Raw genomic sequence first — 26,401 nt, forward strand, 5'->3', positions numbered from 1 at the left:
CCCCTTTCTCACTGCTACTGCCTTTGTTCAGGTCACTAAAGTCATCTGCTGTCTTGGTCTCATCACTCTCTGATACATTCTCCAGTGAATCTCATTGGAATTTAGGAAATTTTTCTAAATGCCATTTTAACCACATTGCTCTCATGTTTAAACTCCTTCACTTGCTTGAAAAACAAACCAAATTCTTCAGTATGGCACACATCATCAGGGCTTAGCAACTTCTCCTGCCTTGTCTCTTTTCTTTTCTTTGGTTCCTAAGCTTCAATACGCATTTGTCTCATACGATAAGTTTCTATACATCTTCCACCTGTTTTAACACTAACTTTCTAATATGTTTTAGTCTGTAGTAAGGCAAATATTTTCTTCATTACTATTTAGCAAAGATATGTAGAATCTTATGCTTTTGTTTTTTCATATAAAATTTTAAATAAATATGTCAAAATCTACCTTAACTTCCTTAGAACTAGGAGGCTGTTACTCATGATACACTCTGACCCCCTCTGCCTTTCTGTGCATGTGATGCAACTGATCCTTCAGTTTCTAGCAAGAACAAAGGAGGTGATGTTGAGGGTATAGTTGCCTTAGTCTCTGATCTGCTTCCCTTGCAAGTACAGTGTCGTTTTCAGGCTGAAATAGCTCCCCAGGCAAACATATCACTCTACTAAGAGAGAAGTTCTTGGGTTATGGTCATGTGGCCAAATGCTCTTGCAGCCTGAAACTCAATAAAACCAGTGTTAATAAATGATTCTCTAATTGATTATCAAGTTTTGTATGTTTTCACTTATATTTATAGTATTTTCAGACATCCTCTTATATTTGTATTATTTTTCTTCTGCTTATGAAATTCCTTCCTAGTCCGACACCACCAAGGGGACATCAGTGCTCCCAGGCCATGTACTGTGAAGGGAAGGTTGCCTGACTGCCCTTCATACCCAGAGAGAAACTTGCTCACTGACAAGTAGACACACTCAATGCATTTCGGGTAGGAGTTGGGATCCAAGGCCCCTGTGTTCCTTCTAGATCCACTCATACAACCTGAGTGAAAATCTGCCTGCCTCCCAGCTCACAAGTTCCAGGTCAAGCTCACTCATAGACCCCTTCAACTGTGACAATTTGTCTAATGGGGAAACTGAGGAAAAGTGTATTTTCTTTAGAATATCTGATAACCTATATGGCCACTGCTGATCTTTTTCCAGTATGGGTATGGAGATTTGCATGTGAATTATACAGCCACACTCAGGATGCCTTGTATTTTCTGATAATGATTTTGAGAAGAGCAGAATGAAGAGACAGAGAGGAGCCTGAGGGGACAGGGAGAGCAGAAGGATTAGTGAGAAGAGTTAAAATACACTCCAGAGGAAAAAATAATGGATAAGTAGAGAAAGACGAGGAAGACCAAGAAGAGGGAGAAAGAGAGACCAGGAAGCAGATGAGAGGAGAAGACCACAGAGAGATAAGGAGTGGGGAGACTGCTGGAAAGGCCACTGGACATCACTGATGACATTCCATCACTTTTTTTCACAAAAGAGGACGTTAATAACCCAAATGTAGACGTGATTTCTCAAGGCCAAAAAGTACTAAATTTTCCAGCCATACCAAAGACCACAGACTTTCTCATAAACCAGGACTCATTTTTATAGAATTGGTGCAATAGGGGAGGTCAGGAGAACACAGACAAGAGCAGGAAGAAAATCTGGAGGCCAGATAGTGGGAGAGGTGGATGGGGAAATGAGAGACCCTGTGGGAAGCCTGTGGCTGAGGGAGGCAGTGGGGTTTCTCTGACAGGAAGTGGGCAGAGGGAGAGGTTTGTCTGTTTGTGTGGCAAGGGAAGTCAGATGAAAATGCGAAAGATTTTGGAGGAGAGCCGACATCTGAGTTCTGAGGGCAACTTGTCCTGCTGAGGCATCTTCACCAAACAGAGCTTCAATGCTGCTCCTGCTGCTCCTGCTCTTCAAGGGACTTCCCTGCCATGGAGCAAGCACAGTGGGTAAGAAGGTCCCAGATGGAAAGATACTGAGGTTGGGCACAGCAGGGTGGAGAAGTTCTGGGGAGGACCTGGGGGAAGAGAAAAATGCTCCTCCAGGATGCCCTTGGAGTCTGCATGCCAGACTACTCCCAGGCAAAGTGTCCTTGTCCCCAGTCTCAGTTTCTTTCTCTGATTTTGGAGAGAGCAAGCTGGTCCGGGGGAAGGGGATATGGGTATACGTATAACCTATGTAACTATCTCCATCCTTCCGCTCCTATGTGGGCTTCTCTTCTCTCATCTTTTCACAATCTCTCTGCTGCTCATTCCTCTCTCTTAGCTCCCCTGCTCCTAGGATTCCGACATCCAGCATCAGAAGAGCCCCTCTCCTTCCGCTTTGTCCAGATCTCCTCCTTTGCCAACCACAGCTGTGCGCACATCCAGGCATCAGGCTGGCTGGGGGATGTGCAGACTCATGTCTTGGACAGTGTCTCAGGCACCATCCGCTTTCTGAGGCCCTGGTCCCAGGGTACCTTCAGTAAGCAAGAATTGAAGAACCTTGAGGCGCTATTGCTGTTGTACCTGCACAGCTTCAATAAGGAAGTGCAGGCCTTCGCGAGCCAGTTTCAGTTTGAATGTGAGTTTCTTGTCCCAAGCTGGGACAGCTGGGAAATGATAATCTTCCAATAGTCCTAGGGTTAAGGGGTGGGGAGCTTGGGAAATGGGTAGGAAAGCTGTGCATGAGAGGATAAAAGTGGGAGACTCCAAGTAAATAAGGGTGCAGAATGATAGCAGTTAAATTTCAAGTATTTACCTGAGGGCTCTGACCATCTGCCAAAGGGGAAGATGATGTATGGGCTCTGACCGTCATCCACCCTTCCTGACCTTATTTCCTGTCCCCTTTGGCTCACACTCTTACCCATCACCACCATTCCCACTCTTCGCCTGACCCTACCACATAAACAGAAAGGCTTACGTGTACCTATTTCTTCATACCCCTGACTGTACCCTCATTTTCTGGTTCCTTGGAATAGTTGTCTCCTTTTGATCTTCTGCTCACCATCCTTGGCTTCAGACACAGACTTTTCAAACCACAACTCTGACCTCCTTTCTACCTGGCCTGAGTGTTCCCATGCCCAGGCCTGGATCTCACCACTCCCTAGTGGGCTTTTCCAGACCCATTTCCTAGCTCCCTAGCATCCTTCCCAACTAGCCCTGTTAATTATTTCAAAATACCTTTATTACCTTCACATTTTCTTCCCCCAAATTTCCTCCCCCTTTCCCACCCTAACTCTAGTCTCCCATGTGATTTCCCAGCAAATTTTCCTTTCCTTGAACCTCTTTACTTTCTAGATTGTTTGCTTTCCCTCCCTGGAAATCTTTGAATATTGATTCTTTCTTCTTTTTCCCCCCCTCAGATCCCTTTGAGCTCCAGGTATTAGCTGGCTGTCAAATGCATGCTGGGAAGGCCTCAGAAAGTTTCTTAAATGGGGCATATCAAGGATCAGATTTCCTCAGTTTCCAAGGAAATTCCTGGAAGCCATCACCAGGAGCAGGGAGTAGGGCTCAGAATGTCTGTAAGGTGCTCAATCACTACCGGATTATTAAAGAAATCGTGCAGAGCCTTCTCAGCGACATTTGCCCTCGATTTCTGGCTGGCCTCCTTGAAGCAGGGAAGTCAGAGCTGGAACAACAAGGTGAGCCCAACCCTCTCTCCTGTCCTATCCCTAGTGCTTTAACTCTTATCTTTGAGTTTTCCACTTTATGATTAGAGGCCAGAGCATAAGATGTGTGTATTTAGGATTGTTTCTTAGACAAGAGAAAGAAGTGATTATTCAATCTGCTAAGGCACCCTGAATCATTGAACTCTGGCCTAGGGTGCCCTCATAAATTCCATTTCTCCTCATCTTCTCATCGCTAGTGAAGCCAGAGGCTTGGGTGTCTAAAGGCCCCAGTCCTGGGCCTGGTCGTCTGCTGCTGGTGTGTCATGTCTCTGGCTTTCATCCAAAACCTGTGTGGGTGATGTGGATGCGAGGTGAGCGGAAGCAGCCAGGCACTCGGCGAGGTGACATTCTACCCAATGCTGATGGGACATGGTATCTCCGAGTTACCCTGGAAGTGGCGTCTGGGGAGGCGGCCGGCCTGACTTGTCGAGTGAAGCACAGTAGTCTAGGAGGCCATGATATAATCATCCACTGGGGTGAGAAGGAACTGGGGTCCAGCTGGGAAATGATAATCTTCCAATAGTCCTAGGGCTAAGGGGTGGGGAGCTTGGGAAATGGGTAGGAAAGCTGTGCATGAGAGGATAAAAGTGGGAGACTCCAAGTAAATAAGGGTGCAGAATGATAGCAGTTAAATTTCAAGACAATGGAAGTAGAGGATTAGAAGTACTAAAGGGAAGATAATGAAGGACCTAGTGATTTGGTGAAAGACAGGGAGGGGGGAGGCCAAGGACATAGACTCAGGAGGAATTGAAATGAGGGCTCTGGAAAATACACAATAACACTCTGGGAAGGCCCCACCCCTGTGAAATGAGAAGGAATAAACTTAGAAAGAGAGTACTGTATAGACTAACATCCTTATTTTATTCCCAACTAGATGGAAACTCCATCTTCCTGATGTTGATCTGTTTGACTATAATAGTTACTCTGGTCTTGTTGGTTGTAGTTGACTCATGGTTTAGAAAGCAGAGGTAAGTAGTCTTTTCTAGTTCTATTTCTTCAACTTATCAACTCATTCTTTCCTCTATCTCCTTTTTTTCCTTCCCCCTTTCTCCTGATTTGCCTTGTTTGAGTTCAAGATTCTCTTCTTCTCCCACAGCTCAAATCAGAACATCCTTTCTCTCCATGTACCCAACCCTGCCTTTTCCACAAGGGTCAACATTCAAGACCCCAGGAATTCAGGACATCAGCTCTGCTTGGCACAAGAATTTTGGATCAAAAACAGATTCTTGAAGAATTGGAAAACAAGCCTAAAGCAACTCTGGTGACATTAGTTTTACCTTAAACATAAAATTCTCTTCTGCTTTTTCTTAAACGTGATTCATATCTATAAACAAAGCATGATTTTGTTAAAACAGCTTATTCTGGCAGAGGTCGTGAACCCTTTGGAAATAGTTTTTTCATCTTCCAGCAATACGTTTCTGCTTTGTCACATGTTCATCACTATTGATCCTTCAAACTCCAATGCAGGCGCCTCTTTCTCATGGATATTTCCCTGAATTGCCCAATTGAAAGCTCTTATGTACTCCCCAAATTGGACTGATCTTCCTAAATACACACATCTTTTCCTACTTGGAACAGTAGTTACTTAGGTTTTTACTCTTGTCTCAACTTGAAAGCAGGATTTAGGGGTTTCTATTGTATCTGTTACCAAAAGCCTTACCTGGATTCAGGGCCAGCTTCATGGGCATGTGACCTGTGCAGTTGTTGCTATATTGAAATTCTTCATGATTTTTGAAGAAGAGATACTGCATTTTCATTTTGTACTGGCCTCACAAATTATCTAGCAGATTTGGCTGAATGATATATTTCTCAATAAATATTGACCAAAATAAACTTATTGTCAAATTAAACAATGTTGTCTCAATCTATTACCTCTTTGACATCTTTGCATCATTTTGGCTATGCTCTTATTAAAATACTTTCTCACTTTCTTTGTCTTTCACCCCAGGTGAAGGAGGTGAGTAAGTGTTCAAACTTCACAGGGATCGAAGTGCTTGTGCATCTTCAGAAATATACAAAGAAAATAATATTGCAAGAGATGTTTCCTGTCAAATTGAGGATGGGGTTGGACTGGCATTCCTACTTCTCTGTGATTGTGTGTGACTATGCATGCATTTATGAATGCACATATTCAGGGGAGAAATTCATACTTGAGTAGATGAGAAGAGGACATGGAGGTCAAGGATAATTTTGATGGGCAGAGCCAAGGCAATGAAGGAAAAGAGTGATTGGGTACCAGCTAAACTATACGTTTAATTTTCTTTATTATTATGGTTTGTTATTGTAATAATAACTATTTATATTTTGATTTCACCTTACTTTTTAAATATGGATTTTAAAATTATCTAATTGTTTTAATTAAGATATATTTGATTAAGCCTCTTGGAGAGCAGGAAGTCGTCAAGGTGCAGAGTTCATACTAATGTCCAACCAACATCTTCCCTTCAATGGGATAATTGAGCAGATTATATAGATTTCTTAGCAGAAATTTATAACTTCATATAGGGCATTTTTAAGTTAACAGATTGGGTTACATGATCACTTATCAAGCTGTACTGTTACCTGTGAACAATGAATTGAGGCCAGCCCTTTCACTGTTGAGAGTCCATTGCCTTCTGTATGACATGTTCAGACAGCCTATCTGGAGGCAGGACACCAGAGTCCAGAGAGGAAGGTAGAATTTTAAGGGGCTATTTGGAGCAATAAATGATGAAAGTCAAGGTTCCGTTACAGGGTAGAAGCCCACAAGGGATGACTTCTATCAAAATGAAGAGATTCAAGTAGCAATCTTTTAGTTTCTAGAATAGATGTGCAGTCCAAATATATTTCTGATATTTCCCATTTGAATGAACTTTTCCCCACTACACCAATTTTTTTTATTACAATAATTCTTGAACTCCTAATCTGGCTCAAGTTAACCTCTCTGGCCCCACGTCTAATCTTTCTCTGCTGTATATATTATGCTTCTCTGACACTAGACTTTTTGTCCCTCAATTATACAAAGCTTCTTCTCAGCTCAAGGCCATTATGTGTACTTTTCCCTCAGCCTGGAGCATCCTTCACCCAGATCTTCCATGGGTTATTTTGGGGTAACTTATAGTTCTCAGATCAAGTGTGACCCTCATACAGAGGACTTTCTTTATCAATCTAGCTAAAGTAGCATATTCTACCTCAGGCATATTCTATTCCAACATTCTTTAATTATTTATGTTGAATAATAGTTTAGTTGAAATGATCTTATTTATTTTATTGTCCTTTTAATCTAAAATATAAGCATCATGACATCATGGATTTTATCTGTCTTGATCACATTCATATTCCAGTGCCTGGATTATAGCCTGACACATAGTAGATGATAAAAAGTATTTTTGTTGAATGAACAAGTGATATAAACTTTGACTTGCCAGAAGAGGTCTTAGAGACACCATACCTACCATCTGATAGGCCACAGATTTTTAGGTACTAATATCTTTCCAAAGTGCTAGTGTCACTGAAAGACGTAGGTGGACCATTGATATTGTACTAAGATGGTAAACTGATCACAATCAGCTCTCTCTTTCCTTCAAGTTGTTGTCTTTGTGAATGTGGCAAGATTTCAATATATGAATATGAACTTATGAAGGAGGGAGGGAATCTCAGAAAATCTTATCAGAGTCCTTTATACAGCAAGTGACAAGCCCAGTTCAACATAAAGTATTACTCTGGGTTTCTCTGCTGTTGCATTTTAGTGGTGTCCAGGGAATCTCTTAGGGAAAGATGACTGCTGGATACAATGATTTTCAGGAAACTCTGGGTTCCTGAACGCAATAATCTAATGTTTTCTAATTCCATTCCTAACAAGGTACTGTAGTTGAGAAGTGGGCATACATTTGGGTGAGGCACGAAATATAGCCCCAGGAGAAGAGGGATCTGGGCTGCCTGCACATATGCATCTCCCCTCTCCATAAAATGGCATAGTTGGGTTCAAAAAGAGCACTCAGGGCATATGATCATGTTGCCAGAAATATCAGTTCAACGAGATTTGAGGCCATTTTAAATATTGGTTCATGAGATTGTCAGAAAAGCTCTGTGTCATGATTCTAGTGTAGACTTTTGGGTTGCGTAATTTAACCAGAGTTCCTGAGTGAGGACCTAGTATGTAAGAACAAAATGTGTCACTAAAACATCCCAGAAGAGAGATATCACCTAATACTGTTAATCACATCATTCTGGCTGGAACCCTGAAACATGGGGCTTATTGCTTAAGAGGGCCAGGGTGTGTTTTTTCAATAGTTAGGGATGATACTTTCCATTCCTGCCAGCTGCAAAACCAGAAGGTAGCCTGCTTTGCTGACAGTACAAACTTGGAGCTTGCTGTATTCTGTTATGCACACAAATACAGTAGAAATTATAGGAGAAGGATTTGGAAAAAGAGATGGAGAGGATATTCTTGGTTGTTGGTAAATTTCTCTAGGAATGGCATTAATTGTTGGAGGGGACTGCAGTAGGACTGATGGAATCAGAATATGCTGGAGCCAAAACTCAGAGAAGCACCGTAGCCATATGCCCTTGACAAACCATGGATTTCGAAAATGTCTATCTGATTTTTTCTGCCTAATAATGAAGTAAGCTGAGGCTGTGAAAGACTTGATTAAGTGGAGTGACATAAACTGAAACAAAGTTCCAGGCCTCCAAGTATATCACCTCAGATGAAGAAAGATATTTCTGCAGCACCCGCTCTGGAGCCTGTGTTCATGGAGAGAGGAGAGGTATTGTTAAAGGTTTCTTCAGGTTACCCACAGAAGGTTCTTATGGGTCCTTGGGACTTGGACTTTACCCTTAAGCAATTAAAACTAGTTTGTAAGTTTTCTTCATTGACCATTTTCCCATTTTTACTTTCTTCTGTAAATAATCCCATAATTTTACTAGTCTCTCAAGATCAAAGCCTTCTTCTCTTTGCTTCATCATTCTCCCTGAATAGCCAGTCATCAAAGCCTCCTTTATAAGGTCTTTTACAGTCCATTCCCTTTCTAATCAGCTTGATTCAAGTGTGAACACCCTGCCCAAAATTGTAATCCAAATTAGTGATCTCATTATCAATAACATAATAATGACCACATATTGAGCATCAGCTCAATTATTACAGCAAATAAGAGAAGTACCTATTTCATGGTTAAAACTGATTGAATAGTAATAAAAAAAAAAAAAAAAACATTTAAATGGAGCCTGCTTTAGGCCAGACACTCTTCTACATACTTTATACATGTTAACTCAGGTAATCCTCACAACAATCCTGAGGCAGATAGCATTATTCTCATTTTATAGATGAGGAGACAAAGGTCACATAACTAGTAAGTATTCTAGGCAGTTTTGCTCAAAAATCTATGCTGTAACTACTATGTTACACACTCAACAAGTAATTATTGGAAGACCACCATGTGACAGATGCTATGACACCTAATGAAATACAGCAGAGACACAGGATAAAATATTCTTACATACAGAACTTACCTGGTAATGCATGGCAGAGAAGACAGACAATAAGTAAATAAAAATATTATGTGTAAGGTGATGGCATATGCTACAATTAAGAAATGAATCAGGGGAAGAGGACCAGAGAGACAAATGGGCTGTTATTTCAAAGATGGTGGACAGAATGGGCCACTCTGAGAAGGTGGCTTTTGAGAAGAGACCTAAAGCAAGAAAAAGAAATAAGCCATGCAGTAACTGGGGGAAGAGCACTGCAAGCAAAGGAACTGCAAATAAAAGCAGCATAATACTAGGTGTGTTCTCCAAATTTAAAGACCCACAGTGTAGCTGGATTGGAGTAAGTGAGGAGGAACATAGTAGGAGATAAGACCAGTGAGTTGGAGTCAGATAAAAAAGGGGTTTTATAGGCCATTGCACAGAGATTGAAAGTCATTGGAGGTATTTGAATAAATGTATAGCAGTTGTTAGGGAAAAGGAAATTGGTTCTTAAAGACAAATATTACCTGGCCTCATCATTTGATCGCTACAAAATGGAGCACAGTTGTATCTATACTCAAATTGCAGTGACCCCGATCTGCTTATCTGCACTGGTACAAACTTAGCCCTACTAAAAGTATTCATCTATGCTCACAAACCAGTCATTCAGCATGGGTTTCCAAGTGGCATCTGACTTGTTTTTTCCTCTCCAGTTCATGCTTCCATTTGCCAACTGGCTGCTGCCCACGAGGTTGCTTGGAGCAGCCTCAAGCTTCCATGGTTGCTAGTACCCAAGATAAGATGATGATATCTTCTCATCTGTTTCTCTCAAAGCTTCTGACCAATCCTCAGGTGCTTTTATGGAAGGATGCTCCATACACAGGCATAGGGTATGGCTTACTCCACAGTTGTTTGTTTCATTTGATATCTAGTTCCGGAAGCTGCTTTATTTGTGTGTAATTGCATGAAGCCTCTTGTGTACCATAACATCAGCTCTCGCTGTTCCCTATCTCTTGGAATTCAGTAAAGAATCCCTTACCTTTTCCTTCAGTTTCAATTGGCTGGCCAAATTAGCTAGAAAAGTCATAGTAGCAAATGAAATCATATAGGTTGCAAGGGATTGACATAAACTCAATTTGAACCCAATACATTAAAAGACCTAGAAAGTATTCTCAATCTCTGTCACCATTAAAAGTATCCCCAAGTAGCAGCACATTTGCTTACCACTAAAATATCATATGTGCCCCAGAATCCAGATTCTACATTTAAAGAAAAACGGGAAATTCCTTTAGGGGAGATGGTTGCTTCCATTTTCTATGTGAAAAATAATCTAACCTATCAATATTTTTCAAATGAAGAACGACAATGATCTTTGAAATATGAAATAAGAGTATCTAGTTATAAAGCAAAAGAGGTTTGAACATTATAGCACATGTTTAATTTTTATTGATTTTAACAAGTATGAGTGTAACATATATATATATATACCTTCTATTAATTATAATTTCATTCATATGCATGACTATTCGTGTAAGCAGGCAAGACTAAACAGAGAAAATAATAAGCCAAGTAATCATAGAAATAGTATATATTGAATCAAATACAGGAAAGATTTTTTACCAGAGATAATCATCTATATAACAACCAGATGGAAAAGGGATCCTACAGTTAATCATCACAGATGGCCACACGCAATAGTAAAACACAAAGAAAGTTCGAAAGTGTGTTCCAACATGATGAATTAGTCAAATATTCTAAGAGGGATAATTAACTATGCAAAGTAAATCTTTATATCCTAAGAGATGTATATTTTAGTTGTCTCTACTAATTATATTAAATACTAGGGACTTTTGTGTAATAACTGTGATGAATACTATGGTAAACAAATTTTACTAATGCTAACAGACTAAGTGAATACATGGCCACAATTGTATAATAGATCAGGGAATTCCACCTCCTCACAAGCTAAAAAATGATAGTTTTGGGGAAAGACATGATGTTTAAAAAATTAAAATCAATATAGAAGATATAGACTTAAAAATTCCATGGTGAAATATTTAGAATTTTATTCTCAAATACACTCAGCTGAATCTTCATTACTTTAGTCTTTATCCTTGCTCATATTTTTATTCTTAGTCACTTCCCACCTCTATTTTCCTTATAGGAGAAAATATAAACAAAAATTAAAATGCTACTAACTTTTTAAAAAGAGAAATACACAAACACACACACATACAATTTATATAAACTCCTAGTTAATTTTCCTCTAGGATTTGCCTTCCTAGTGTTTCACTAATTTTACTAATTTCATATATTTTAGGCTTTCTAATTAGTTGTGTGTTTAATGCACAAGTACATGGAAGGATCCTGATTGTTTAATGTTTGAAGGAATACTGTTTGATATACTCAAGTTATTACTAAACTGGCTTTAAGTTAGTCCAAATTTTAGTGAGTTTTTCCTCACACACACAAAAGCTTTGTTGGACAAAAGAAATATATATCAATAGGTTCAAATTCAAATTCAGTCCAAGGGACTAGGCAAGGAGCAGATGTGCGGCTATCCTCTCCATTGTCATCTTTCCCCTTGCAAATCTCTATTCAAGAAGAGTGGTCAGAAGTGAAATCCTAGAAGAGTGAGCCTCCAGAAAACTTACTGTCTTGGGGGTCACTCTGAACCTTATTCCTTTTCTCTCAAGATGATGGGAACCATTGGGAGGTTTTGATCTGAGAAGAGACATGGTCTGACTTGTTTTTCAAATAGTTATTCAGACCGCTTGATTGAGAATAGACTTGAGGACAGGGTGGAAGTAGCCAAACCAATTTGAAGACAACTGTAGTAATTCAAGAAAATGGTGATAGGAGTAAACCGTAGCACTAGAGGTGGAGGTGGTGAAAAGAGACTTGCAACTGTGTGTTTTCAAAATAGAAGGAATAGGACTTAATGATAGATTCTATCTGTTGTGTTAGAAAAAAAAGGAGTCTGGAATGACTCCAGGTTTTTGTTTGGAGAAGCTAGAATTCCATTAGGAATTACAACCAAGATAGATGAGATTATGGAAAGAAAAGATTGGGAGGCCAAACTGAGTATTTGGTTTTGGATGTTTAGTTTGAAATGCCTGTTATGATTCAGAGTGAAAAAATCAAACCGGCCATTAGGTTTAGGTCTAAAATTGAGAAGTATCCATGATAAAGACACTTATTTGAGAGAAATAATGAAAAGTTTAAGAGCTACTCTACAATGGTGGAGATAGCCATATGAACAAATATTTGGAATACAATGCTATGATTGCTGGTCAGAAGCCAGTATTCTGTGTTAGGGGTTATGTTGAAGGCATTAGAGAAGGAATGGCCAGTACTTCCTGCGGGATTACAGGACAGACCTCAGAAATTCCACTTAAACTGAAAGTCAAAGGATGATCAGTACACCAGGTCCACTCGTGGGGGAACTCCAAACTTAGGAAGTGGAGGCACGGAGATAGACAATGTTTCAGTTTTGAATGTTGTGGGGATTCTGAGTATTTGGAAATACCCGAAGCATAGAATGCCATTCTAAATGTGGTCCAAAGATGAGAATGAGCCTAGGAAATATTTGTTACTCGTTTGTGACAAGTATAGAAACTGAAAGTAAATGTTTAGGAAATTTTATAACAATTCAGCAGAGTAATTTTTTGTCTGTTAATCTAATAGTAAAACAAGAAAAGCTTGAATATATCTTTTTTGTTTTGTTTTTGAAATAATTCATTTTCCTTGTATTTTACAGAGTTGTTGGCACAAAGTAAACTTGGGGGAAAATTGGTCTTTCACCTCAAATTGAGAAGCACAGACATAGAATATGAGGAGGGGAGTAAGGCCATATATGAGACTGGAAATAAGGAGTAAGACATACAGACCTTTGCACATCGTGTTGCATTATTTGGATGTGGGCTCATAGAAACAAAAGGCCATTTGTTTAAAAAATATTTTAAAAATCTTCTTAGAAAAATTTATCTCAAGAATATGTCAAAATTTACTAACGTACTAGCAAGTAAACCAGCAAGGTGATGAAACCATAAAAAAGTGCAAGTTTCAGGTATGTTATGGAATCGGAGGAGTAATAAATTGGGGAAACAGAACACTTATGAAGTAAGAGGGATTATAATATAATTTTACCGTTGTATAAGCCATCATTAAATGCAGAAGCAGTAATGCAAAGAATCAGGAATGCAAATTCTAAGACATTTCCTTTCTTATCTAATTCTTCCCTTTACTTGTCTGTTAAATATCCACCTGGTGAATCATCAGCAGTAGAATACAAATGTCAGAATCTCCACCTACATCTGACATATTCTGAATATGTATGTGTAGGGGCTGAGAGTATGGTACCCTCACCAATCTCTGAAGTTGTCCCCAAATACACTTGCATCAAATTTAATTTGGGCATATGTATCCACTGGTGTAAGAAAAATACACCCTTTCCAAAGTCAAAGAGAAGGTGTAATTTGGAGGAAATGTAGTGACAACAAACTATAATGAATAGAGAGACGAGCCATCTAAAATAGTTTCTACCTTGTGTATTTTATCAGGGCTCTAAAGCCGATTCAATGTTACACTTATCTTCTCCCAGGACAGTCTTCACATTGTTGGGAGCATGCTTTGTTCTCTGCTCAAAAGAGACATATGAAAATCACTGGGCTCAAAGTCTAGATTCTTAACTTTACCACTGCTAGTTTAGTGACATTGGGAAAATCCCTGCACCTTTTGTGTCTAAGTTTCCCCGGCAGGAAAGTGAGGAAAATGTCCTGATGTGGTACATGCTTCAGCTTTCTCTGACAAAGGATCAGCAAAGGGGAAGCCCCACGGGGACTTAATACAAAGACTGATAGCCTATGGCAGTGAAGATTCTAATGTGCCTACACCTGAAGTGTCATCAGAGTTTGGATCCTAGCTCAGTCCCCACCTCACAAAAGCCAGCTAGGACTTGTCTGCCCATAGCAGCATTGCCAACAAAGCCAAAAAGGTAACCCATCCTCCACCTCCCACCAAGATAAGCAGTATCCTAGACCACAAGACAAACTTCAAAGAATTTAAAAGGATGAAAATCATACAGAGGATGTTAAGATTTTCCAACGATAATGGAATCAAGTTAGCAATAAGTAACAGAAAGACAATGGAAAATCTACAAATACATGGAATTTAAATGACTCATGGGTCATAGAGGAGGTCACAAAGGAAATAAAAATAATATATATAGCTGAACAAAAATGAAGTTACAATGTTTCAAAAGTTGTGGGATGCAGGTAAAGCAGTATAAAAAGGGAAATTCATAGCACTAAATGTTTACATTAGAGAAGAGAAAAAGTTTCTAATAAATAATCTACACCTTATTTCAAAAAACTAGAAAAAGAAGAAGAAAATTAGTGCCCAACTTGATCTATAGTTTAATGCAGTTCCTTTTAAAATCTCAGTGTTTTTTTAATAGAAAAGAGAAACTTATTCTATAATTTATATGGAAAATCACAAGCCTTTACATAAGTGTCACAGCCTGAAAAAGAAGAAAAAAATGGAAATAAGTACTTCTTCAACTATTAAGACCTACTGTATAGCTACACTACTCCACATAGTGAGATACTGACAGGTATGAACAAAGAGTCTGACTCCATTTTATAAAATGTGTAAAGTCCTTCCTCTTTTCCTTTTTCCACACATCGGGGAAATCTGATAAGAAAGCCTGGTGCCCCTTCTTTTGTCATCTGTGGGAGGTTGAAACCATGCAAACCTCTGCACCAGAAATCTCACCCTGCCTCCACTCACTAGTCACTGAAAAACCCCCAACCCAGTCTCCTTTTTCAACCAAGTCAAGTCATTTTGGATGGAACTTTTTCATAAATAAAACACAAATTTCCATTTGTGATTATTAAAAGATCTAAACACACTCTAATGTTTAAGGTATAATATTGTTTGTGAAGTCTGAAAGTTGATTGTTGCAGAAAAATTGAATTCTGATTTTCTTTTCTATTTTATTATGTATTTTTAAGGTGTACAACCTGATGACTCGATATATATATATATATATATATATATATATATACATTGTGAAATAGTCACTACAATCAAGCTAATTAACATATCAATTACCTTACATAGTTACCATTTCTTGTGTGTATATGGTGAGAAAAATTAAGATATGATCTGTGAGCAAATTTCAAGTATGAAGTTCAGGATTGTTACCTATAGTCACTATTCTATACATCTGGTCTCCAGAATTTATGCATGTCATAGAACTGAAAACTGTATTCTTGGCTGACCTCTACTAATTTCTCCCTCCCTACAGCTTCTGGTAACCACCATTATATTCTCTGTTTCTATGAGTTCGACGATATTAAATTCCACATGTAGGTGAGATCATATAGTATTTATCTTTCTACATCTGGTTTATTACAGCTTATTTCACTCAGCTTAATGTCCACTATGTCCATCCATGTTATCACAAATGGCAAGATCTCCTTATTTTCTATGGATGAAAAATTTTCCATTGTATGCATATACCATCATTTCTTTGTCCATTCTTCCATTGACGGACATTTAGATTGTTTCCATATCTTGGTTATTGTGAATAGTGCTACAATATAAGTATAATTCTAAAGGTTTTATTTTTTGGTGTTACTGATATTGATGTTTAAAAATATCATTTTTTTGTTTTTTGTAACTAATATGAAGAAAAACAGTTGATTTGAGACCTTGCTAAATATACTTATTAGGTTTATAGCTTCTGATGTAGATTTAGTAATATTTTCTAGGTATTCAGTCATGTCATTTGCAAATGAAGAGTTTTATTGTTCCTTTCAAATCAATATAAATTTTAAACCTTTTTTTACATTATTGCACTGCATTAGACCTCCAGTATAATATTGTATAGAGACAGTAAGAGTGGTCATCTTAGGAAAAATAGTTCAATATTTCACAGTGACGTAGGGTATTAGTTTTAGTTTTTCATAGAAATAGAATTTTTATCAATAATGAGTATTGATTTTTACAAATGATTTTTCTATAAATATTGAGATGAGCAGCTTATTTTTTAACCTTTGTTTTGCTGATGTAGGGAATTCTTTTAACAGATTTTCAAATAATAAACCAGGCTTTCATGCTTGGAAAACATTCCTTTTCTCATGAAATATTCTTTTTATATATTGCTGGGATATATTTTCTAATAATTTGTTAGGAATATTTTTGAAACTACAGTGATATGTTATTGTGGCCTGCAATTTTGTTTTCTTATGCCATGCTTGTCAGGTTTCAGTCCCATTGTTATTCTGGTAACATAATTTAAGGTATAAATTGTTCTCAACATTATATTTCCTGAAAGAAATTGTGTAATTTTGTTTTTCTTTTTTCCTTAACTGTTTGAAAGAATTAACCAATGAAACCATGTGAATCTGGAGTTTTCTTTGGGGAAGTTTTATATTTGTTTAACAAGTATTGGACTATTCAGATTTTCTATTTATTTTTGTCACTTTTGATAGGTTGTCTTTCTAAGGGATTGTTTTTACCTAAGTTTGTTGATCGACTTTAACTTCTTCATGATGTGTCTTCACACTCTAATTATCTGTAGGATCTGAACTAATACTCCTTTGTTCATTTATGCTTTTTCTAACAATTTTCTCTTTATCCCTGACCAATATTGTTAGGGATTTATCCATTTAACTAAGAATTTAAAGGACTCAAATTCTACTACTGCTGACAAATTTTTTCTATTATATACTTTTATTATTTATATCTTTATTATGTTTTTTCTTCTCCTTACTTTTTATTAATTTGACTAGTTCCCCCAAAAAATTAGATTCTTATTTTTTTAGCATAGATCATATTCTTGATAAATTTCTTTTTTAATATAAGAACTTGAATATAAAAATTTTCCTTTAAGCATTTTTTAGCTGTATTTTACCAATGTAAGCATTTTTTTAATTATTATTGTTAGGCTAGAAATATTTTCTTATTGCACTTTTCTTCTTTGACCATGGGTTATGTAAAAGAAAAAGAAACATCCATTTCTCTGGCTTTATTTGCCTGCACACTGCTTGTACCAATTACTCCAGCCAGAGGTTAATATACTTTGATTGGTCCAGATAATATCAGGTAGACCTCTTGGACTGAGGCATGGGTTGAGTGGGTAGGATATTTAACCATAAATAGAGTGAATGGAGATGAAACGAAGGAGTTAATAAGGACTTGAAGAGATTCAGTGATTCCTTTCATAGATAAAAATTATTAAACATGGACAAAAACATTAAGAAGAAAATTCTAAGTGACTAGAAAGTGACCAAAGTCAATGAGAAGTTTGAGAAAAAGGAGTGACATCATATCATGGTGGAGTGAGATTTTCCCCTGGGCCCTAGCCCCTAAGACATAATGAAAAGGACATTCATAATCAACAGAGGACATCCACACAACACAATAGAAGTTTGACACATCCACATAGCAATACATCTAACAGTGGGGTTATGGACCCCCCCAGAAGGTATAGGAAGGAGGTGAGCAGATCACCTCCCCCTCCCCAGTGGCAGTGATCTAGGTTGCAGGACTTCATGTGGTTGATAGTGTGCAACTCTGAGAGGAGAATGGGGAAAATGCAGCCCTCTGCAGGAACACTTTTGTTCTCAGAGTTGCTTCCCAACCTATGGGGACACCCCATAGGAGGCGGCAAAGCCATCATAGGGGGAGTACCCCCAACAAGCTGAGCAGAGCAGGTAAGCAGGCAGTGAGTGGAAAGCAGGAGCATGGGTAAGAAAGAAGCCCCTCCCTCCCTCCCTATGCATCAATTTGGCTGCTCAGCCAGAGCAGGGGATCCTCACCAGACTGTCTGCACCTGTGTGTGTGAAGTAGCAGTGGCCAGATGCAAAGTCCTATTGTTACAACTTCCCCTTGATGGGCACAATTACCAGGGGTCACAATGGGCTTGGAAAACACAGGTCCTGTCCCCCTCATTGGTGGCAGGGGGAATCTGTGACAAGATCCTATCACTATTCAATGGCAAAGGTCCACCCCATCAATCAACATGAAGAAATAGATTAACACTCCAGACCAGGATAAAAAGGCCAGTATGTAGAAAAAAATCCTGAAGTCACAGAAATTTATGATCTAAAGGAGAGAATTCAGAATAGTTAACATAAAGAAACTCAATGAGTTAGAAGACAACTCAGAAAGACAGTTCAATGAACTCAGGAATAAAATTAATGAACTGAGGGAATTCTTCACAAAAGAGATTAAAACTATAAAAAAAAAAAAGCCAAACAGAAATGTTGGAGATGAAGAACACAATGAATGAGATAATAAAAAAAAAAGAAAGAAAAAGAAAATCTGGGGATTGGTCCTGTGGCCAAGTGGTTAAAGTTGAATGTGCTCCATTTTGTTGGCTCAGGTTCACAGATTTGGATCACAGATGTGGACTTACTCCACTCAACAGCAATGCCGTGGAGGTCTCCCACATAGAAAAATGTAGAGGAGGATTGGCACGGGTGCTAGCTCAGGCCAACTCTTCTTCAGGAAAAAAAAAAAAACCCTGGAATCATTAAAAAAAGCAGAGCTGTCATTATGGAGGACAGAAATAGTAATTTAGAGGATAGAAATATAGAAGTGCTTCAGGTGAAGGAGAGAGAATAATGACTAAAAATAAATGAAGAAATTCTCCAAGAAATATCCAGCTCAATTAGAAACTGCAGTATGAAGATTATACATATTCCAGAGGGAGAAAAGAGGGAGAACAGAACAGAGAGATTGTTCAAAGAAATAACAGCTGAGAACTTCCCAAACCTGGAGAATAAACTAGTATAGATGTAAATGAAGGTAAGAGAACTCCTAATTACATCAATGGAAAAAGACTTTCTCCAAGCATATTAGTAAAACCGGCAATAGTCAATGACAAAGAAAAAATATTAAGGGTGACAAGGCAGAAGAAAATAATCTACAAAGGACTGCCTATCAGTCTCTCAGTGGATTTCTCAGCAGAAACTTTATAGGCCTGGATAGAGTGGTATGATAGATTCAAAATACTGAAAGACAAAAACTTTCAGCCAAGAATAATCCATTGAGTGAAGCTATCCTTCAGATATGATGGAGAAAAGAAAAACTTTCCAGAGAAACAAAAGATGAGATAGTTCATTGACACAAGACCCCCTCTACGAGAATGATAAAGAAGGCCCTCATATCAAAAAAAAAAAAAAAAAAGAGAGAGAGAGAAAGGGTTTACAAAGCCTTGAATAAGGAGATAACTATAAAGACAAAATCAGAAATTTGCAGATCTATATCATCACAGGTTAACAAACACTTAATTATAAATTAAAGATAAAGGGAAAGAAAGCATTGAAAATAACTATAATCACTTCATTTTAATCAGAAACTCACAACACAAAATGGAATAACAATAACACAAACTCACAACACAAAATGGAGTAACAACAATAACTTAGATGGGGAAGAGGAAAGATGTAGAACCTGCTTAGGCTAAGGACATAAGATGCTATCAGAAAATGGACTATTTTGTCTGAGATCTTTTTATATAAATATCATGGTAGCCTCTAAAGAAAAAATCAGAACAGAGACACAAATGATAAATAAAGAGTAAACTGAGAAAACCATCATAGAGAATCGTCAAACTGAATTGGCAGGTGGAAATACTTTGGACAAGAAACAAGGGAAATACAGAACTTTCAGAAAACAAAAGATAAATGGCAGTACTAAGTCCTTATATATCAACAATCAAGAAGAAGAATTAGACAACTTCCTTAACAGGCTGAGTAGATGATTGTGATAACTTAGGTAGGTCCCAGACTCAGTCACTTGATATCTATCTGCCAATCTCCAGAAAAAGATTAATGGTACAGGCTCCTCCAGATGTCATAGTGTAGATGCTTCACTGACTTCTAAGGACATTCAATCATGCAGCAATAATCCAAAACTATTTTTTAAAGGATCTTGTCTTTGCAAATACCTTTCTAAAAGCAGTCTTCATGTCCTTATTCCTGAGGCTGAAAATGAGGGGGTTTAGGAATGGGGTAATGACAGTGTAAGGAACTTCTATCAGTGTCTCATCTCCCCCTGAGCCTTCAGGCTTCAGATAAACAATAGAGGCAAAACCAAAGTGGATGATGACCACTGTGATGTGGGAGGCACACGTAGAAAATGCCTTCTGTTTACCCTCAGCTGAAGGGGTCTTGAGGACAGTGGAAAGAATGAAAACATAAGTGAGGATGTTGAGCAGGAAGGTGACCAGCAAACCTGACATTGAGATCACAGTTATAATCAATTCTATGAGGTCAGTGTCTAGACAGTTCAGCCTCACAACTGCCCGCATATGACAGAAGAAGTGTTTGACAAGTTTGGGGCTGCAGAAAGAACCCTTGAATATCAGTGCAGTCTCTATCAGAGAGATAAAGAATCCTCCAGCCCAAGCAGAGGCCACAAGTTGTCCACATTCCATGTTGGTCATAAGCAGTGGATATCTGAGACGGTTGCAGATGTCCAGGAAGCGATCATAGCCCATCAACGTAATGATGACACAATTAGTGCCACCAAGTCCCAAGAAGAAACACATCTGCAAGCCACAACCTATGACTGAAATGCTTCTACTTTTGGCCAGAAGATCTGCCAGCATCTTGGGGATGATGGTCAGTGTGTAGCAGGTCTCAGAGAAGGAGAGTGCACTGAGGAAGAGGTACATGGGGTTGTGGAGAGCTCTGTCCAAGCAAGTAAGACCTATGATGGCCAGGTTACCTGTGAGAGTGAGAAGGTAGAGGCAAAAGAAGACCACAGAGGAATGTCTGTACATGTGGGTAAACAGAAAAGCCAATGAGAATGAATTCCTGCAGGATTGTCTGGTTGATCTTCATTGTTTGAATGTTTAGTATCTGAAAGAAACAGCAAGTAAATATTTACCCCTCAGTATGCTTTGAAAATTGTGATGTGGGTAAGAAAAATGATCAGTTACCAAGTGCTTTTTTAATTTAGTTTAGCAAAACACCATATATATGTAGGTGACGTGTTTCCTAATTTTTAATTCATTCACTTCCTGTTTATTCAGTAACCAATTACTGATTGGTTATGTCACAAGAAGACTTTTTCTGGACTATTTTTTTAAGAATTTTATTGGCTTTTAATATAATAGGGGAAATATTCTAATTGATATCCAGATGAAGGAGATGCGGGTGTATTAAGAAGCCAGATTTGAATCAGATTCTGAATGCTGAAAAAATTACCACATAGCTAATAGACAAACAGGGTCAAGGTTCAACATGGCAACTTTCATGTAATGTATGATCTGTAAATATCTACTGAGTGAAGTTTGATAGTTGACATAATAATTAGGGAACAAAAGATAAACAATGGCTTACAATTATTAGAGAAGTCTAAAGTCATTATTTCTTCTGAGAGAGGATATTTAGATCTGGTAATATTAAAGGAAAGAAAGAACATGCTCCCCTTCCTCCACTCTGAGGATAAAGAAAGAAGATAACACATCCCAGGACCCCTAGGATAAGTAGTGATTAAATAGAATATGTTCCTGTATTGATAAACAGAACGTTTATCCAAGCATAGTGCAGCTGGCAATTGAGATTGTTCCCATTTCTTCAACACCAAGCTTGGCATCTGAAAATGATAAAGGCTAGTCGTTCTATGAATTCTTTGATAATTCCACATCTGATTTAATCTCATCCTCCTCTGATTTCTACACCATGTTGTTTTTCTCTTATATTTAATGCAATACTTCAGCTTTGTATTATATCATGCTATTGTTTCTCCTGTCCCACATGCCAACATGTTTAATAACTAGCATTTATAGAGTCTACATTTTGCCAGATTCTTTCAAAGGTGAACTGATTTTACTCTTCACAGCATAAATGTGAAGTGTATAGCACAGCTGTGAAATGTATAGGGCAGCTGTGATTATTTTACTTATGTTAGAAATAAGATAATTGTACCTATGAAATGACATATTTGTAACTAGAATCAAGCTGTCTTGATTTTAAATGTATATTCTTTTCATTTATCAATGTTTTCTTCCTCAGGAAGGAGACTCTGAGTAATATATTTCTGTGTTTCTTAGGGTGATGATATAGAGCATTTTAAGAAGGTAATAATTCCCTACACATGTTGGATGGATAAGTTAATCATAAAAAAATGTCCTGAATCTATAAGCAATTTCTGTTTCACTCAGTTATTCAGCATTACTCAGTATTTGATTTTGAGCATGGAGATGAACATATTTTCTACTCCTAATGTAATTTAGTTCAGGCTAAAAATAAACTTTCTCATAGCAATGTCTAGCTGGTCACTGACAGAAGAGGAAGTAGGAAAATAGTCTAAACTGTAAATGGTTCCAGAAATAATCCACAACCCTATAGACTTTACTTTATAGATCCCTTTGATTCTTTTGCCTTAGAGCTGACAAGACCCTTATTCTTTCAGTCATACAGGAATCACATGACAATCTTTTCTTATCTCCTATCTTGCTCTTTTCCTGTTACTTCTTCTTCTTTTATTGTTTCCCCCTTCTCTGTATCCACACCTTCTTATCTGTGAGTAGTTATCTCCCAATGAGAAGACTAAAGTGTATTTTTGTCTTCTTGCGTTAAGTATAAACTATGAGGAACAGTGTCTAAATGATTCTTGAGCTCCCTCATGAGGCCTTTCAGTATAAGCCTCCTTAGTGTCCAAGTTTAGTGTGAATTTCCTTGGTATCCAAATCCATACTTGTAAATTATTGTTTCACTCTTCCCTATAAACAAACTTCTGAGGAATTCTGTACTGTTTCAGAAGACTTTCTCTCCATCTCAAAAATACTTGGTCCCAATACATCCTTCTACTTATCCTTAAGCCATTTTGGAAAATTCCTTCTATCACTAGAGCACTTTATATACTAAGGTTCTTAAATTCTCTTAACTCTTCACAGTAAGTCTATAAGAAATGCAATTATATGGATTGTGGAACTAAAAGATTAACTAAGTAAATAAAAAAGAAGAATATATAGGCAAAACAGGAAGTTGTTTTAGTACCTGGTGCGATGGTGCAAAACCTAAGCTCTTTCTAACATAACTACCTGCAGAACAGCCTGATTTCACATAATATGCCATATGTCCTCCAAGACAGCCAAGAGGGTTGTTTTGAAATCCATCATGAAATTTAGAAGAATTTTGAAAATGTGAAGAATCAGCAAGACAAATTCCAAGAAAGGCACTTTCTTATCTAATTCTTAACTTTGATTGTGTGCTAAATACCTACTTGGTGGACCATAAGAAGTAGAGTATGAACATCAGGATCTTCACGTACTTCTGGCATATTCCTAATGTTTGTGTAGGAGGTGAGACTGCTATATCCCACCGCACTCTCACCTAAGTCTGAAGTTGTCCCCAAATCCACTTGCATCAAATTTAATTGGAAATAAAGATCCACGAACAAAAGAAACACACACTCTTTCCAAAGTCAAAGAGAAATAACAATTTGGAGAAAATTTAGCGACAGTAAATTATAATGAATAGAGAGTCAAACCATGTAGAATATTTTCCCACCTTGTGTATTTTATCAGAGCTCCAAATCCTATTCAGTATTGAGTTATTTTCTTCCGTGACAGTCTTCACATTGGTGGAAGCATGCTTTGTTCTCCACTCAAAGCAGATAGTTTGACTTTGTATGAAAATCACTGGTCTAAGATTCTGGATGCTTAACTTTATCACTGCTAATTTAGTGACATTGGAAATTCCCTGCGCCTTCTGGGTCTAAGTTTCCCCAGCTGGAAAGTGAGGAAAAGTCCTGATTTGGTAAAAGCTTCAGCTTTCTATGACTGCAGAGTTTTTTAACATGAGTTGTGAGGGTAAGCCATATGTGCTGTGATCCATTCTCACCACTCACTAAGTCGCAATGGTTTAGACTCATTCTTTCTACTAGTTTAGAGAGATTGTCTGATTATCGTGAGGTCCCAAGGTTTCTCAGCATTAGAGGTTTAGTTCTCATTAGGAGACTCAAGGAAATTCCTGTCTTCTTTCATCAGAGGGAACAAGAGAATTTTTCCACTCAACTTTGTAGTTTGTTCTCATTAGTTACAGGGCTTTGTGTAACATATGACTTGGGGAATATGACTCCAGGAATCTCTGGGGATTTAAAACGTGCAGAGTCCATATCCTGCCCATAAACAAGGCTTCCTGCTACTTCATAAGTTTTATTTTGGCAGGGAGGAGAGTGCATGAGAAGTTGCATCCTAATGCCCATTGAATTCGCTCTCTCACTTGCCACAAACACACTTTTTCTCTCTCATCATCCCTTCCTGGATAGTAAGAGGCATTTACACTGTTTAAAGACTGTATTATGGGAGAACTCAGAAAAGTATAAGGAATAGTATCTTCTTAAAAGAAGATTTATACTTCAGTGGTGGAAAAAAGATAGTGCCTATGAAAAAAGAATTATACTAGTTTGCCTTTACTCACAGGGAACACGTTCCAAGATCCCCAGGGGATGCCTGAAATTGCAGATAGTACCAAACTTCATATATACTATGTCTTTTCCTATACATACATAACAATAATGAAGCTTAATTTATAAATTTAGAACAGTAAGAGATTAACAATAATAACTTATAATAAAATAAAAGAATTATAACAATATACCATAATGGAAGTTATGTGAATGTGGTCTTTTGCTCTCAAAATTTATGGTACTGTATTCACCCTATTTTTTGTGATTCTGTGAGATGATACACTGCCTACCTGATGAGCTGAAGTGAGGTGAATGTCAAAGGCATTGTGATGTAGTGTTAGGTTACTATGGGCCTTCTGACAATATGTTTGAAGGGGGATCATTGATCCATAATCATGTCAGTGGTTAGGTATCAGGAACAGATGATGTCAATGGTTAGTTGAACAGAATCATTGTGATACTTCAACTGTCAATATGATAACTGAGATGACTAAGTGCCTAACAGGTGGGTAGCATGGGTAGCCTATATAGCATAGATATGCTGGACAAAGGGATGATTCACGTCTTGGGTAGGATGAAGCAGGATGACTTGAGATGAATCATGCTACTCAGCATGAGCTGAATTTAAAACTTATGAATTGTTTATTACTGGAATTTTTCATTTAATGTTTTTGGACCATGGTTGACAGCAGGGTGACTGAAATCATGGAAATTGAAACCATGGATAAAGGTGGACTACTGTGTGTTGTAGTGTGCTGAAGACTAAAACAATGAACAGACAAGATAAGACAAACTGGACCAGGGTGGTCAGAGAAGGTTCCATGGAGGAGGAGTGTAGGGAAAGGCTTTTAAAAATAAGGGTTGGAATTCCCATTCCTCGTAGAATATAATATCTTCTTGTAGTCCACTACTTCCAATTATGTAATGACTACATAAAATTGATTAAACAAACATATTTCAAAAGTATATAATATAATGACAATGAGATTTTAAAAGCACTCAAAGAATATACATACTTGGGGTATAAGCACTTGAAGAGATGCCCAACATGATCAGTCACTAGGCAATAAAAATTTAAAACCAATGTGATTCTATTAAATGCTATTAGAATTTCGAGAAATAAAAAAATATTGACTATACTAGTGTTATTTAGGATTTTTAAGCATTGTAACTCATACACTGCTATTAGGGATGTAAAAATTATAAAAAAGCTTGGAATTTTGGAAAATAGAGTGCCAATTTCTTAAAAACTTTAATCTATTCAGATTCCAGAAAAACATGGTATATATTCACTTTTCTCTACTCTCCCCTTTAAATGCAACCAAATAACTTGGAAACAATTCAACAGACAATCATAAAATGACTGCATGGTGAATAGGAGAACATTATTGAGTATAATTAATAATACTGTATTGCATATTTGAAAGTTGCTAAGAGAGTAGATCTTAAAAATTCTCATCACAAGAATAAAAACAATTGTAACTGTGCATGGTACTGATGTTAACTAAACTTATTCTGGTGATCATTTCACAATAGATACAAATATTGAATCACTACATTGAACACCTGAAACTAATATAATGTTATATATGAATTATGCTTCAATTAAAAACATATAAGTAATTTTTTCTAAAAGGAGAAGATGGGTTGGTTAGTGACCTCAGTACTTGAAGAATGATACCACAGTGAATTCCAAAGGAATTTTTTTATCCCCCATATATCCTACACTGGGGTGTGGAGGACGCTGACACTTGCATCCTGAAACTATCAACAGTCCTAGGCAAAAAAAAAGAAAAGAAAAGAAAAGTAAAGTAAAGTAAAAAGTAAGGTC

General features: G+C 37.6%; 1 protein-coding gene and 1 pseudogene across 3 annotated transcripts; one reads left to right on the forward strand and one right to left on the reverse strand.

The window, feature by feature from the left end:
• The first annotated feature begins 1,795 nt into the window (after positions 1-1,795).
• On the forward strand, positions 1,796-5,534 carry LOC106835727 (T-cell surface glycoprotein CD1e, membrane-associated). Of its 3 annotated transcripts, none has more exons than XM_014848299.3 (6): positions 1,801-1,987; positions 2,304-2,600; positions 3,382-3,660; positions 3,885-4,163; positions 4,562-4,655; positions 4,784-5,534. In XM_014848299.3, the coding sequence occupies exons 1-6, from the start codon at positions 1,927-1,929 to the stop codon at positions 4,950-4,952; spliced, it is 1,179 nt and encodes a 392-aa protein (XP_014703785.1). In that variant the 5' UTR covers positions 1,801-1,926; the 3' UTR covers positions 4,953-5,534. The 3 variants fall into 3 exon arrangements, with proteins under 3 accessions (XP_070353101.1, XP_014703785.1, XP_014703786.1); XM_014848300.3 differs by having other exon boundaries at positions 1,841-1,987; positions 2,369-2,600; XM_070497000.1 differs by lacking the exon at positions 2,304-2,600 and having other exon boundaries at positions 1,796-1,987; positions 4,784-5,528.
• Positions 5,535-20,062: 14,528 nt separating this feature from the next.
• Positions 20,063-21,020, reverse strand: LOC106835794 (olfactory receptor 10X1-like; annotated as a pseudogene).
• Positions 21,021-26,401: the final 5,381 nt, after the last annotated feature.

This window comes from Equus asinus, chromosome 25, assembly GCF_041296235.1.
Source record: "Equus asinus isolate D_3611 breed Donkey chromosome 25, EquAss-T2T_v2, whole genome shotgun sequence".
Taxonomy (NCBI): Eukaryota; Metazoa; Chordata; class Mammalia; order Perissodactyla; family Equidae; genus Equus; species Equus asinus.